General features: G+C 44.7%; 2 protein-coding genes across 4 annotated transcripts in view; one reads left to right on the top strand and one right to left on the bottom strand.

Annotated features, from left to right (window-relative positions):
- Positions 1-9,975, top strand: part of STAT1 (signal transducer and activator of transcription 1) — a 50,874-nt gene extending 40,899 nt beyond the window's left edge. For both annotated transcript variants that reach the window (XM_084816276.1, XM_084816285.1), the window contains 4 exons: positions 3,091-3,276; positions 4,330-4,402; positions 7,003-7,099; positions 8,187-9,975. In XM_084816276.1, coding sequence (XP_084672402.1) covers positions 3,091-3,276; positions 4,330-4,402; positions 7,003-7,099; positions 8,187-8,210 — 380 coding nt within the window. In that variant the 3' untranslated portion in view covers positions 8,211-9,975. The remainder of the gene's footprint in view (positions 1-3,090; positions 3,277-4,329; positions 4,403-7,002; positions 7,100-8,186) is intronic.
- GLS (glutaminase) overlaps positions 9,879-15,911 on the bottom strand; it is an 88,890-nt gene continuing 82,857 nt past the window's right edge. Inside the window, exons 17-18 of one of the 2 annotated variants that reach the window (XM_084816294.1) lie at positions 15,844-15,907; positions 9,879-12,953 (exon numbers count right to left, since the gene is read on the bottom strand). In XM_084816294.1, the coding sequence (XP_084672420.1) occupies positions 12,797-12,953; positions 15,844-15,907 (221 nt within the window). In that variant the 3' untranslated portion in view covers positions 9,879-12,796. The remainder of the gene's footprint in view (positions 12,954-15,843; positions 15,908-15,911) is intronic. The other variant, XM_084816311.1, reaches the window with a different exon arrangement.

Genomic DNA, 15,911 nt, shown 5'->3' with positions numbered 1-15,911 from the left:
ATCCCCCATCTTGTAACTGTGCATTTGGTTTCTTTTTCCTAGGTGCAGAACTTGGTATTTATCCCTATTAAATGTCATTCTGTTGTTTTCTGCCCAGCGCTCCAGTCTATCCAGATCACTTTGAATTTTGTTTCTGTCTTCCAAAGTATTAGCTATCCTGCCCAATTTTGTGTCATCTGCAAATTTGATCAGCATTCCCTGCCCCTCCTCCTCCAAGTCATTAATAAAAATGTTGAAGAGCACTGGGCCCAGGACTGAGCCCTGCGGTACCCCACTCGTTACTTCTCCTCAGTTTGAGAAGATCCCATTGATAAGCACTCTTTGCATCCGATTCTGTAGCCAACTGTAGATCCACTGGATCGTTGTTTCATCTAGCCCACTTTGAGCTATTTTGCTCATCAGGATATCATGGGGCACTTTGTCGAAAGCTTTGCTGAAGTCGAGGTATATGATGTCTACAGCATTCCCACGGTCTACAAGGGAGGTTACTTGATCAAAATATGAGATCAGATTTGTCTGGCAGGACTTGTTTTTGACAAATCCATGTTGGCTTCGAGTAATCACGGCATTGTTTTCAAGGTGCTTCCAGATGGATTGCTTTATCATCTCCTCCAGAATTTTCCCAGGGATTGATGTCAGACTGACTGGTCTGTAGTTCCCAGGTTCCTCCTTTTTACCCTTTTTGAAGATAGGGACAACATTAGCCCTCCTCCAGTCATCTGGCACTTCCCCCATCCTTCATGATTTCTCAAAGAGAATAGACAGCGGTTCTGAGAGTTCTTCTGCCAGCTCCTTTATTACTCTAGGATGCAGCTCATCTGGCCCTGGAGATTTGAACTCATTCAAAGTAATGAGGTGTTCCTTGACCATACGCCTGTCGATCTCAAGCTGCAGTCCTGCCCCTCCATTCCAACGATGGCCCCTTATCGTTTTGCCATCCTTATTTAATAGCTGAACAACCATTTCTTTCCTCTGCCTTTTACTATGCACGTAGCTGAAGAAAGCCTTTTTGTTGTTTAAAGCATCCCTTGCTAACCTCAGCTCGTTCTCAGCTTTAGCCTTCCTGACACCATCCCTGCAATTCTGTGCTACCTGCCTGTACTCTTCCTTTGTTGCTTGGCCTTCTTTCCACTTCCTATATGTGTCCTTTTTTGTTTTCAGGTCATCCCTAAGCTTTTTGTGAAGCCACATTGGCTTCTTCTGTTGTCTTCCACCTTTTTCTCTTGCTGGAATTGTTTGTGATTGTGCCTTGAGAATTTCCTTTTCTAAAAACTCCCACCCATCTTGGACTCCTTTTCTCGTTAGCGTCGCTTGCCATGGGACCTTACTGATCATTGTTCTGAGTTTATTAAAATCAGCTTTCCTAAAATCCAGGGTACGCGTTTGACTACACTCGGCTTTTGCTTCCCTTAGAACCAAGAACTCAAGTACAACATGGTCGCTTTCCCCCAGAGTTCCTGTAACTGCTACTTTATCCACTAAGTCATCTCTGTTGGTTAGGATCAAGTCAAGGATAGCCGATCCTCTAGTTCCTTCCTCTACTTTCTGTAGGAGGAAGTTATCCCAGAACAATAAAGCTGTTGTTTGCTAGGACTGTATGTGCACTGTGATCCCATGAGAAGGCAGAATGTTGTTCTGCCTGCAGGATTAGACTCTGGAAATCTCAATCTTTTTTTTTAAAAAAAGCAAGAGTCTAGTCATTATGGGTGTCAAGATCTATTTGCAACTGGGCTGAGGAACTTGTGGTACTTCAGGTATTGTAGGGCTCCAATTCCCATCAGCCCCAGCCAGCACAGCCAATGGTCAGGGATGATTTGTGGGTGGGTGGGTGGGTGGCCCCAATGTGGACTAGGTTTAGAGATTCCTGGCCCACTCCCCCCATTTCTGACATTTGCTGTCAGGAATGTTGCTATCCAGAATTCACCCTCCTTTGTCTTTGTTTTTGAAACATGTGCATTTGTCCCATGGCTATCCCAATATTCTCATGTTATTGGGGGTGGGGGGAACACCATAACACCAAGACCGTGAAACCTGGGCACCTGAAACATGGCATACTAAGGGGAGCCTATGTGTGCACCCCGGGGTTACTTTGTTTTAAAAATGCAGTAATTAAGGGAGCAATCCTACAGGCCCTAGACAGAGTCTGGGGAGCCATAGGATATTTCGGATTCCTGGATCCAAAGTTGGGGACAGCACTTCAACCTCAGACCCAGGAGTTGGAGCTCCCCACCCTCGCAGCCAGCGCGGAGAGAACCCCACCAGCTCCCTCTCCCAGGTCGCAAAAGCAGCCTCGGAGAGGAGGGCAAAGGGGGAGTGCTGATGGGCAGGGAGGAGACTGGGGAGGCTGGCTTACACCTTATCCCCTGGTCACCCCAGCCTCCTTTCCCACTCCGCAGAGCCCTACCTAGACAGACGAAAAAGCCCGTCTAGCCAAAATCCAGAGCAGGAGGAGCACAGAGGCAAAGACTGCCTCCGCCCCCCTCTCGTTCTGCATTGGATGCCCGTAAGCCTCCAAGTTCGTAAGCTTACGGGCATCCCAGCAGGATTGCACCCTAACTTTATTGTGTCCGTGTGGCTGAAGCCTGCACGAATACCTTCAGCTCCTAGGGGCAGACTTCCCTGAGTCACGCTTACCTTTGCCGCCCATAGAGTTTGAAGTCGGGGAGAGATTGGTAGGCAAAGGGGTAGAGTTAGAGGCTTCCCTCTCCCCGCTGCTTTGGTGTAGCCCCGCTCCAAGGGAAGGGAATGGGCAGACCTCTCCGATAGGGGGCTGTAGGGGTGCACCATGGCAGGGGCTGTGCCTAGAGATGCCAGTGGCCATGTCTGCTTTTAGATAGGGCCAGCACAATGCGTCCAACTCTGACAGCTGTGTATGTTCGCTTGCAGCCTTCTCTGTGTTGGCATCAGGGCTGTGCCCACCCATGCAAAGCTAGGTCCCTTCTCTATTAACAAACAAACAAATGAAGGAGGAAAAGTAGATCTGAGCAACTGGCATCCTCTTTGCTTCATGTCAGGCAGAACGCACTGAAACCCAAGCTTTTAATTGTGCAGTGACGCTTCTCTTCCCCTTGCTGTTCTGCTTTTCCCCAGATCCTTGCTTCCACTCGGTGGAGCCCTACACGAGGAAGGAGCTCACGGCTGTTAGCCTGCCTGATATCATTCGCAGTTACAAAGTGATGGCAGCCGAGAACATTCCTGAAAATCCACTGAAATTCCTTTATCCAGATATTCCCAAAGACAATGCATTTGGAAAATACTACTCCAGGCCCAAAGAGCGTGAGTAGCTTTAATAAATTATTATGACGTTTTTAAACTTCCCAATAGCTGAAGCTGTCTGGGCAATTCTCAAGGCTGGCTTTTGGAAAGGCAGGGGTGCAGAGCTTCTTTCAGCCCAAATTCCATTTTGGAGATGCTCTCAGGGGCCACATTCCAGTGAAGGGCGGGACTGAAAGCAAATGGGGCGGAGTCAGAAATACCAGCATCTTATAGCTGAAAGCTCTTACTGCCAGAAACTAAGCCTTAGGAGAGGCATCTCAACATTTTAGAAGGCGGGGACTGCACAAAAGCCAAGAAACCACTGAATGATTGGTTGTTGGGGGAAAGGACGTGGTCTTCTGGGGAACCTCAGAGAGTTGGATTGGGACCCCACGCAGGCCAGATTTGGCCCCCGGACCTGAAGTTCTCCACCCCTGTGATGAGGTCTATAATTGTAACACTAGCAGCCCATGTGTGTTTGTTTTTAAAATCAGCTTACAATCACAGACTTCATTAAGGGTGCCACTTTCTTTTCCTTGACCCCAAAATTATGGGTCTAGAACCCTGGCAGTAGGGGAGGGGGGAGGCAGGAAGCAGCTGTGGTGAAGTTGCTCAGGAGAAGCAGTGGGCATGTGAAGGTTTAAGCATGTCTCCGGTAGCCTTTCAGCAACCCCCACCCTGCTCCTTTGCAGAGAAGAATTAACTGTCAGGTTTTTTAAAAGATGAGTTGACTGCATAATGCACAGGTCCGGCCTAAAGATGCAAGGTTTGATGGGCCCTGTTGCATTCAGTGTAATTTCAGAGACTCTGTTTATGTGGACAGAATTATTATATTTTTGTCTCTTTTTTTCTTTTATGATAAACATAGGCTGCAAGTTTATCATAAGACAAAATCTGCATTGACTTGGGAGTAAGCCCCCTTGAACTCAGTCGGACTTACTTCTGAGTAGTCATGCCTAGATTTGCACCAGATGTTTTATAAACAGAAGCCTTTTACATTCATAGCGTGATCTTGGACTCGATGTTCCATTTCCGTGGATACTAAAGCGAGATATTTGCTTGCTTCCCTTTTAGCCCTGGAACCCATGGATGTGGATGGTGGAGGAAAAGGATACATCAAAACTGAATTAATCTCTGTATCTGAAGTGTGAGTTTGCTGAGAAGACACCTGAGTTCACTTTCAAAACACGGGGCATTCACTGTTTTAGAATTATCACAATGTTTCAACAGGGTAGAAGGTGTGGGTCCCTCCAACCCCTGCCCCAGCCCTTCCTCACTGCTTCTGCAGTGTGTACACGTGCCTTCAGAGTGGCCTCCAGGGACCTGCGCAGCCAAACCATCTCACTGGTCTGTGTCTGTGCTGATTCCGGAAGCTGCGCCATGGATCAGCCTACCTACCTCTCACCACCTCCACCAGCACTCAGTCATGCCTGCCGGCACACGCCACCTCCGTCTGCTCTCACTTGACTCTTGCACTTGGAAAAGCATGCCTATATAGATGTCAAAATAAACTGTGACTATTGGATATCGGTATAATGTGCTTCTTTAATTTTAATGCAATGTCTACTGGAAAGGGCAAGCAGATTTTCCCCACAGTTTTTATTTTATTTGCAGGGGAGGGGGCGCGGTGTTACAGCTATGTGGAGGTTTGGCTGTGTCGGGGTCGTGGGGGGAGACTGCAGTTGGCAAGGGACTATCTTCTCCAAGGGAAAGTCCCAAAGGAAGGATCGGGACCACTGTGGCTGACTGGCAGAGACAGGGCTGAGATCTAACCCGGAAAAGGTTGTATGGTTGAATTGGTGGCTTGGCATGAAAAGCCATACTTGAGGTAGGCATCCTTCTCCTAACTAGGGATGGGAGCCTGGTCTGTATACTGCCTCCGTCTCTCTCACCCTTCCACTTATCCAGCCACTCCAGCGTGGGTACTCTTCTCTCCTCTTGTCATATCTCTGTATTGTCTCCCTTCATTCTCTTGCTCCCACTTACCTGTTTACTTTTCTCCCCATGCTCCATCTCGTTCTCTTTACTGCTCTGGTGTTCCTGCTCTGTAAACCCAGAATTATATCCCCTATTCTCCGACTGCACCCACCCCTCCTTACCATTAGAACTCTTGACCTCCTGGCTTCCAGCTTGCTCCTTCCAACGGTGTATTTTATTGCCTGATCTTAAAAACAACAACTCCATTCTAGCGTTTTTTTAAAAGAATGTTCTCCCTCCTCTACCTGTTCCTTCTATTCCCTTTCCCTTATGTGTCTTGTCTCTAAATTTCTTAGGTTGTAAGTCCAAGGGTAGGGCCTCTGTCTTGTGTGTTTTTATTTCCAGTGTCCAGTTTTTGTATCATCATCATCATAAAAGTTATAGGCTACTTTGCCATCATAAAATGCCCTTAAAGCAATTTACAAAAAATTAATTAAAGATAGTATACCATAATAAGCGGTTCAAAAATGTTCTAGGATTCTTCCTTGTTTATCAGTGCAGCATAAATGGCATCAAGCAATGTATGCATTTAGTACCTCCCCTGGGATAATATCACTGACCATATATGGGCGGAGGTGTTTTAATTAGGGCTGTGGCCCAATTAATAATTTTTAAAAATCTGTCAATCAAATGGGTTTTAACCCACTGAATTTGCATGAGACTAAAATGATGGTTCTGAAGGAGAAAGATAAGTTTTCGTTTGGGTTTTATAAGGTTCTTGTATAAACTACAACAGGGGTCCTCTTAAAAGAGGCATTCGCTCCTGTACGAGAATGAAGGTGGATTGCTTCTAAGAGTTCTTGTGGTCTATTATATTATAAATAGTTTTTAAAAATGTGTTGCCCAGTTAAAGCTTTTTTCCTTTAGTGGATTTGACTGATTTTTGAAGGTTGCAGCTGTAGGTTTAATGCCACACTGGGCTTCCCTCCCTGTGGTACCTGATGGGCATGTAGGTGGACCTGGCCCAGTAAGGTTGCACTTATAATGTGTGAAATGCAGTGATGTTTGGTACTTTAAAGACCTAAAGTGACCTCCCTTTCTTTGCAGCATGCTTTGATACTTTTATCTGTTATGGCCCATCCTTCAGGGACATTGTGCAAGCGAAGGAAGAGGGGCTTTCTGATGGTGGATCAAGCAATGGTCTGGGTACAGCTAACTTAGGAGGTTACTAACCTCATCAGTTCTACTTTTCTCTATGCAGGGAGTTTTCTGATATAGAATATTCCGTAATTCAGCCTCCCGATGTACTTTCGATCTGAATCGGGGAAGACTCTTAAGTGCTCTGGAATGTAGATTTTTGGTCTGTGCTGCCTCCTGTTGGGCTTCCTTGTATTTGGCTGTGAATGCCTGAATACATAATACATGAGCGGTGCATGAAAGGTGAACCATACCCACGTGTTAGGCCTGTTCTTCCTTGCCACGTGCGTGTCAATTGGACTTCCACGTGCATGTGTGTTGAGGAAGAACGGTATGATAACCAATTCAGATTTGGTGCTGTACTCCTGTATTGCCAAGGATAGGGCTTGGGTTTGATGCCATATGGTGGTCCTACTGTGCTCCCAGTTTGAGCCAAGCCAATTTGGTTTCCGAAGGGCAAGAAAGGTCAGGCTTATCTTGCCTCTGGGCCCCATTTATGGCTGACACCACGACAATCCTATGACACTTTTTTAGGCAGAGGCAATTCTTCCAAGGCTGATGCGCCATTGTTGCTCCCAATTTCATTAGAAGCAGTCACGTTCTTGTTGTTTTTGTCCCTTTGTGTCTATGCAGCCATCCTTCCAGATTGCTTGGCACAGAGAACCTTTTGCCAATGTCTCCAGAAGATTTTGATGAAGTAACACGAGTGATAAGCCCAGCGGAAATTATGGTGAGTAAAATGACAGCTGGGATGCTTTGAGGTCTAGTAACCCATCTAACTTTTGGAATAGATGCAAAGAAACTGCACAGCATAGCCAACCCCAAGAGATAAGCATGATAGTTGTGATGCAGGCAAATAATTCTGGCTGCGCAGCTGTTCATAAGCTCCCCATGTGTACTGCGGCAATACCCCCAGAAATGAAAGTAGTGCTAACTTTGGTTTGGACCTTTGGCTGGAAGCCACTACCATATCTCTGCGTGCATTTTCATTATAATTGTAATCCATCCTTGCCGCAGCAGGTCTTCCAGCCATCTGTTGGGGATGTTTTAGATCTGGATTTCTTGCACTGAGCAGAGGCTTAAACTGGATTGCCTACACAGGGGGTCCCCAACCTTTTTGAGGCAGTGGGCATATTTGGAATTCTGAGAACACGTTGTAAGTGCCCTCACAAAATGGCTGCCTTGGGCAGGGCTTGCCTATTCATCCAATGGCTGCCACTGTGGACATGGCTGGTCACAAAACACTCATTTCCCAGAAAACTGGTAAGGCGAAAAGAGAAATAACTTGCTTAGAAACCTAAAAACAAAGCAGAAGTGGGGTCTGAGCTCCCAAACACAAACCCACTCTTTTGAACACCAAGGAAGATGGCACTGGAACATAATGCTTCACTTTGCCACTTGCCAGCCTCCCAGTTAAAAACCATTTTTAATTATAAAAAATCTTAAGAAATAAGATAAAGATCAGGAGGGCCTCTTTATTTGCTGCTCCAAGTAAGAAATGCTTCAGCTCTTACTTGAGGCAGCAGTCATCACCACTGGGTGGTGCTCACAGCATGGAACGAAGTGAGCTGGGTAAAAGCAATTCTGTAGGATCAAATACACCATCAGCAACATACATCAGCCTTCCCCATTGTGGTGCCCTCCAGACGTTTTGCACTACAACACCCATCTCCCCAACCTTTGCCTGTGCTTGCTGGGGCTGATGGGAGCAGTAGTCTAAAACTTCTGGGGGTGGGATCAGGTTGAGGAAGGCTGGCTGGCATTCAGTAAGGTAGGATTCCTCTTTTTGACTTGACAACCTGCTTTTTCTTCTCCAGATATGTTCAGAATATGCATCGTAATGCTTCCTGAGGCAGTCTGCATCAAGGCCTAATGACTTTCATATCTTTCAATCTGCAGCTAGTCGCATTGGGTCTCCTGGGTGGCTCAAAACACTATAGTGCACAACGTTACCATGTCATGCGCTCTGGTTTATTGGAAGAGCAGCTTGAAAATTTAGAAATGCTTATATGTTTCTACAAAGTGGTTGTTTCGCTAGCATGTATGTAGCATTTCCTGTACCCTATTTGGTGTCAGTCCACAGTGCGAGAGAAGGGGTGTGTGTGCTTTTTAATTAAGTTCCCCCAAACTAGAGGGGGATGTTGCATGCTTGCCCAGTTTCCCCTGTAAAGTGGAATGTTATGTTAAAACCCAGCAGCAAGAATGGTTGAGAGATGATGTGTACTTGAAAACAAGCTGTCTGCTCTTGTAGACATTGCCTCAAAACAAAGCAGGACTTTGGGGTGGAAGTCAGGGCCCTTAAGTGTATTCAACTGAGCCCTGTTCTCATATCAATGGTACCATTTCTTGCCTTCATGTATTAGGGTGGGGGGTAGCCTTGCTGTGGAATCACGGGTGGCGTGGCATGCCACCACACAGGCTTAGCAACAGTGGAGCAGGTAAATACTAGAAAAACCAAAAATCAGAGGACTGGCAGGAGTGTGGAGGAGATGGGAACTCACTCAGTTCCTTTGCTCACATCTTAAGATGTTAGGGCCAAATTACACATTACATGCACTCCCCTTTTCCCTGTCCACTGCTGTGCCTCTGTTCCTTTTCCCCTCTGGAGGGTTCAGGTGTCTTTTTGGAAGGGTAAGCTACTCCCTGCACTCTGCTGTTTCAGAATGTCCCTACCCAAAGCAGTTTTTCCCAAGTAGCAGCAGCTGAGGAGGACATGTATGCATGTACCATGTCGTTTTGCCTTTAAAAAAAAGGTTTCACTTTGGATCCAGGTTTACACTGGATCAGCTGTGCTGATGGAAGTGGACTTTGCCACCCCCTCCTTCCCACAGCAGCCCCTCCAGAATGGGGTGAGCTGGGGGGGGGGGGGCCCTTCAAGCAGAGTCCTTCCCCTTATGGAAGGCAGATCCTGGCTCCAGCCCTTAAAAGCACTTTACTATAGAGGTCAATCACAAGTACCCAGTGATACAAAAGTACTTGTGGCTCACATAGAAGAGCTCCAGTGAATTCACTTGCTGAGGGAGGAATTGCTTCCCGGGAGCTTTAAAAGCAGAACATTTTGGATCATGTGTGACAAGACAGGGCCCTTCCAGACTGGTTTTGTGCATGGAATGTGATTCAGACTCCTGTGTGCCTTACTAACTCAAAAGATGATCCGTGCATGAAATATATTTGCTGCCGCCTTCAGTGTACAGTCCCGAAAGCATTGAGTCAAGACCCTGCAGTGCACGTTACACACTTCCGTATTTACACAGATGTAGTCTTTAGCAATAGACACCACTGGGTGCTAGGTGTACATAGCACTGCCATGCCATCTACGTAGGTTATTGGGAAGAGAAAGGCAATGCTAGACCAGTCAGCTGTCAGTTGCACCCCTTCTCTAAAGGGAAGGATGATCCCCAGTCCATCAACAAATATGTGCTTTTAATGGTACTCTAAAAACAAATGTTGAAAGCATGGAGAACACAGTCTCTTGCACATCAGGAGAGGAAAAATCAAAACAGCAGGCTAAATAAGAACACCCTCTTTTTGGTATGCTTGTTTATTATGTTGTAAAATGCAACACCATTGGATTTGTAATCCTGAAAATAAATCTTACTTTCAGAACTGGTACAGCTCAAGTATTTTAAGTTTAGATTAAGTCATGGGAAAACTGTCAAAAAGCAAAATACATTCATCATGGTTTATTCCCTACAATAAAGAATGTCAAGCCAAATCCGTCACAATTACTCATAAGGTCACTAAAAACAGTAATTAATAGTCCTGCTCTGAAGCTAAAAAGGACACCAGTCCAACACAACACATCTACAAAAAGATGGGATCATGTTTTCTAAGACCAGTGTACTATTAGTGTACAAAGAATGAAGCTAGCTTTAAATCCCTTTTAGATGCTGTGATAAATAAGTAGAATGCTTATACTTCAAAACTGGTGTATGTGTGTTCTTAGAGCAAAACAATTCAGCTTTTAGTAACTAAATAATATCAATGGCAGCAACAGAGAACACCTGAGTAATAACACAAAGAAATCCACATGTAAAATGAACTGTCTCCAATGGACACACATATTTTACAAAATACAACTTCCTCTTATAATGAGGAAAAGCTAAAACTACCTTTGCAAAAGAGGCTGGTGCTAAAGTAGCTTCTATGTACTGGCAGGGGGAAAATACTAACATAATCTTTTAAACTATGAGGGTAAAATGGCTTTATTTGCTTGTATGCATAATTACTAGGGGGAGTAGCATTACCATATAATAAAGTAAATAATGATGAGTAAATACAGACCTCTGAAATTTAGTTGTCAGGATAAATTTTAGTAGTTTAATGGGGAGATACATACCTGTTCATCAGTTTTGGAGAAAAAGCAGCTGTAAAGCGTCTCTCCTCTAAGCCTCTGCAAGTGGACTTTACGCAGTTTAGTCCTACAGGACCAATATGGCCATTCAAGCCATATTGCTAACTGCTCATGAGGAGCTGCAGTGAATTCTATTCCCAATTTCACCAAAACAACTGTGGAGTGTGGCACAGAGAACAAATGAAGTTCCCAGGTGTCAAAGCGGGTGGTATGTAGCACGAAAATAAAATTGTGGAGCATTTAAAAGAAACTCCCAGCTTGTGAAGCAATGTTAGACCTGACTTTAAAACCAATAATGAGAGGGTTTAAAAAAATAATGAAAGGTGCTAGTACAAGTAATCTTCAAGGTGCTAGTACAAGTAATATTTTCTATTGAGAACCCATCTTTAACTAGACTGTTACTTGTGACCTACTTTGAATTTTGTTTCAATGTCTGTTTCTCTGCTTCATTTGTCCCCTGCTCCTCTTCTGCTGTTCTGCTCTACATCTTGTTATTCTTTCTCATCTAAACCCAGTAGAACAGAAAGAGTGAAAATGGCTCTGTGCCTGTGAGGTGACCCACCACCTTTGGTTGGCTTGCTACTCAGTCTTTGGTCTTGATCCACTGGTTAAAGACCAGTGGAAGCTCTCAGCTGTCCCTCACTTGCTGAATCTCAAACTTCTGTCTTCTTTCCCTGTTGTGTTTCCTTAATTAATTTTCTGGGTGCAAGTCAGGTTTCTCTCTCTTATTTTGTTCTTATTTATCAATTTGCAGCTAAATCCACTCCACTCAAAGGGTAGTGTCTCACATTAGCTGGTTTTCCACATATTTTCAGCACCATGTTTATAATTTTTTTAAGGTTTGCACAGATGTAGCATAGCCCCAGCCCCTTTAAAACCCCCCAGAAACCATACGTTGGTCTCTAGATTTGTTACGACATGGTGAAAGCCCATAGTAACACCACCATTGCTGCTTTGATCGGGCCCGGTGCACAAGTTACACAGCGTGGATATCACAGAATTATGAACATAGGTTATCTGGTCCCATTATTTCCCTGGTGACCTCACCACAACTCTCCTTGACCTCAGCTGGTATGAACTCAAGGCCCCAGTCTTCATTATCCATAAATGAGCTTAACTCAAAATTAGCACTTTTTAAAAACATCCAGTTCTGTCTATAAATCCAGGTCTGCGACGGGAACAAATGCAGTTGCCACAGCTAAAGAAAATACAAGGTAAAAAAACACTTTTGCCATTAGCCGTGGTCCAGGCAGGACATGGCAAAAACTCTGTGGAGTGGAAGCAGTGACTGAAGAGTATTTTAGCAGCTAAATGTGAGAGGGTAGGGGAATAAAATGGGTTCTGGGAAAAGGGGGATAAAGTGGTTCTGGAAAAAACTTCTGTCTAATATTGCAAGATTATCTAATTACAGTCTTCTATCTTTTGGTCAAACAAACCTTGGAACAGATTCCCTAATAAAACTGAACAACAGTTAAGCCTAGATCACTGAGCACAGTCACCAGGCTATAGTTTGAGAATTGCATGATGTAAACAGGTCTCATGGGAAATTAAGACACAAGCACCTGAATGCAGATTTATGCTCAATACACCAAATCCACATCAGCAGCAACTCTTGAAATCTAGCAGGACCACAGTTACACTTGCACATGGCAGCAGCCCTGTTCCACTCAGGCACGCTTTCAGACAGCTTCATTTATATATCAAAAACAAGCAGGTCAGAAAAGATTCTTGACCACGGAGTAAAGCTTCACGGACAACAAAAAAATAAATAGTGCGTAAAGCCAGCAACATCTAATATTTTCTATCAGTTACATGTAGCACGAGGTAATACTGCTCACATTAAGAATGGAGACTCTTGGGGAGGTTGTTTTGTTTTGATTTGATTTTCTGAAAGAGAAACTAGATTTGTCCTTTGTGCACAACGAAGAAAGCTCCTGTAACACTGAAACAAAGCGATACTTCTGGGAAATATACAGCACTATCCAATAGAAACACACACGCTCTTCATATTAATTTTTCCACAATTAAATAGATGGGTCATTTCAATTCTTGGCATCTAGCCGAAGAAGAGGGTTATAGTAAGCCATCCAGGTTTTTCTCTACAGTTTGATTTTGCTTTCCATTGGCGGAATCCTCTGGAGGTGTGTACTGAACCTGATATTCCTGAAGAATTTTAAATACATCATGATGTCCAAAGTGTAAAGCTTCATCCATAGGAGTGTTGTTCCATCTGTAATAGGAAGATATTTCAAGTTTAGTAAGAGGTTCTGTATCTCTCTACAGAAAGCTCTTAATTAATGTGGTCAATGCACTGAATTATTACATTTGTATCCTCCTTTTTACCCAAGGAGCTCAGAACAGTATTTCAGAAGTCCAATAACCTTGTGAGTATGTTAGGCTGGCAGACTGACTAGCCCAAAACCAAGCCACTCTAACACAGTGGCTGTCGAGTTCTGGAGGGATTGCCTTTCCCAGGGTGTGAGACAGTAGCAGTAAATCAATCTTGCTCATAAGATCCTTGCTACAACAGCTGAGCTCCTCTCAGAGCTGAAGGAAGCTAAAAAGGAATGCACGAGGACTGACCTGAGGTTGGATCCAGAACCCACCTTCCGCAAGGGGAGGGAACTTTCCACGATAAGAAGGGCTGTGCTCACGTAAGATCCCTCTGCCCAGTTTTGGGGAACCCACCACACCCCACAGCTTATGCCATTCAGCAGGGTCTTCTGAGTCTGTGTAGCATTTTCAAGGCCTGAAGGGGCTGCTATGGGAAGGAGGGGGGTGGGGAAGTCCACTTCTGCCAGCACAGTTGATCCAGTGTAAAGCTGGATCCACTGGAGCACAGCTAATGAGTGGATCATAATGTTTACACTCCCAAAATGTTCCCATACAGTTCTTGGCTCAAAATTAGGCCTGTGCACTGATACGGATTTGGAAGTCTGAAGAATGGCAGCCATTTTGTGTACCATCCACCATTTTGGTGCACGGGCCTAAGCCTGTGGGCTCCCCCTGCTGGTGATGAATGGAACTTGCCTACAGTGCCCCTAGTGGACATGGGAGGCACTGCATGGGAATAAGCTATTTGCATGTCCTGCTTGGCTATAAATGGCAACACAAGGCATTCAATGGGATTTTTGCACTACACCTGTCATACTTTGAATACCCCACATCCACCCCACCTCTATAAAAAAGGGAAGGGGTAGATGAGGGGCTCTAGGGGAAGGAAAGGAAAGAGAAGTAAACCTAATTGTCCCTGTAGGAGCACCTCATCTACCCCTCCCCATTTTGATAGACAAAGTATGACAGGAGTTCAAGAATCCCACTGAAATCCAAATCGGTGCCAGGCCTATTCAAAATACATTTTAAATTGCATATTTTGAGAGAAAAAATGTTTAAAAATAAGAATTTAAATTAAATGCAAATTTGTGTTTCAATTTTTTTTAAAAAAATGGTTATTATATTTATATTGTGTTTTTAAACTTTTATATTGTATTTTATCATCTGTATCACCCAGAGAGCTTTGGCCATTGGGTGGTATAAAAATGTAGTAAATAAATAGCAAAACCTTTAGTTTAGCTTAGCAAATTGTTCAGCCAGGGAAAAGCTTTAAAAAGGGAGGAAAGGGATACTATTGTAAATACCCTGCCTTTCTAAAGTGATACCAAGGCAGTTATTTCTGAAGAAAACAACTGCTAAATAAATGGAATTATTTTTAATACTAATATATTAGTAGGTACATATTTTAAAATGTAGGCAATACACTAAGGGCACAATCCTATGGCTGCTAGTCAGTGGCTAGACGGCCAAAGGATGGGTCAGTTCCCAGAGAACTGGCCCCTACCCCCTCCTGCGCCGCCTCGTAGGCAGCATGGATTGGCTCCGCACTCGTAAGAGCAGCACGGAGCGGCAAAAACACGGCTTTCCCGGGGGTGGGGTGGGGAGGTCGGAAATGCTGGCACTACACAACCTATGTGTAGTCTGGCTGCCACTTCCTGCACCCTGGGGTCCCGTGGCTAGACAGCCGAAATCGGCTGTCTAGCTGTGAAAGCGGGGAGGGGGGAGGGAGAAGGAGACCCGCTCCTCCCCCCTCCTCCCTCCCTGCACTGGATAGGTGGCCACGCCCAGGGTCAGAGGCGACCATCGATCCACATAGGATTGCTCCGTAAATGTTCTGCAATGCATAAGCATGTGGTGAGCAGCAAGAGCATGAAGTACAAGATTCAAGCCCATTATTAGGCTAACAGGGGAGGAAACAGCATGCAAACCGCATGCAGGTGTGATCATCACATGTCACAGTCCATATGCAGGGTGCATAGTTTCTTCCCTCCCCAGGCAGCATGCTATCTGCATAAGAAGTTAAACCAATCTGATGCAATCCTAAGGTCCCCAAGGTTATTTTCCAGAAACTCAGTTCATTCTGGCAGAAACTGTTCTGTCCATGTTATGTACAAGGCAATAAAAGTGAAGGTGAAATTCAAAATGGGAGTTAATGATTCTTTTTCGTAAACCAAGAATGTCATGGGTGAATACACATCTCAGACATTTTAACAGCTGGACATTCCAGCTTCTGAGTTCACAGTGTCTCACTCATAGCCAATCCCTGCACAGTCAGGTGCGCCTAAGCCAGGGATGGGGACCACATGGCCCTCCAGATATTGTTGGACTGCAACTCCCATCATGCCTCACCACTGGTCATGCGTTCCCCACCCCTGGCCTAAAATCACTGAAATCAGTGGGCTTAGCCATACCTAACATTGCTTAAGATCAGGCTGCAAGTTCGTTGCTTTGTATAGACATGCCTGCTGACAAAATATTAATATCCTCGAGCATAATGTCAACTGAAGATCTACTAGCATCATTTTATTGGCTTGATCCTTCCCCGTCTCCACCCTGACAACATGGATATGTAGACATTTTGTTCTGTAAATAAGCCTGGAGTTCATTTTTCCCCTCCTAACTAGAATTAACAGATGGCTAGCTTAAATAGACAGGATTTTCATTAAGCTCCACATCAAGTATCAGATTTTCAGTGCACAAATTCCTCGGAGAATATTGCTTGGGAAGCCAACAATGCCATAATTTGACTGTTAATACTCTACGATACCTTTAGCACAGATGCTCACCTGTCTTTGGGGAAAGGATTCACTTTGCAGGCTTCCAGCAAAAATTTAACTACCTCTACGTGACCTAC

Source organism: Heloderma suspectum, chromosome 1 (genome assembly GCF_057233095.1).
Source record: "Heloderma suspectum isolate Gila_16-S chromosome 1, 16-S_ref, whole genome shotgun sequence".
Classification (NCBI taxonomy): Eukaryota; Metazoa; Chordata; class Lepidosauria; order Squamata; family Helodermatidae; genus Heloderma; species Heloderma suspectum.
Note: the sequence above shows the minus strand (reverse complement) of the source record. Positions and strands in the feature narration are given on the sequence as shown.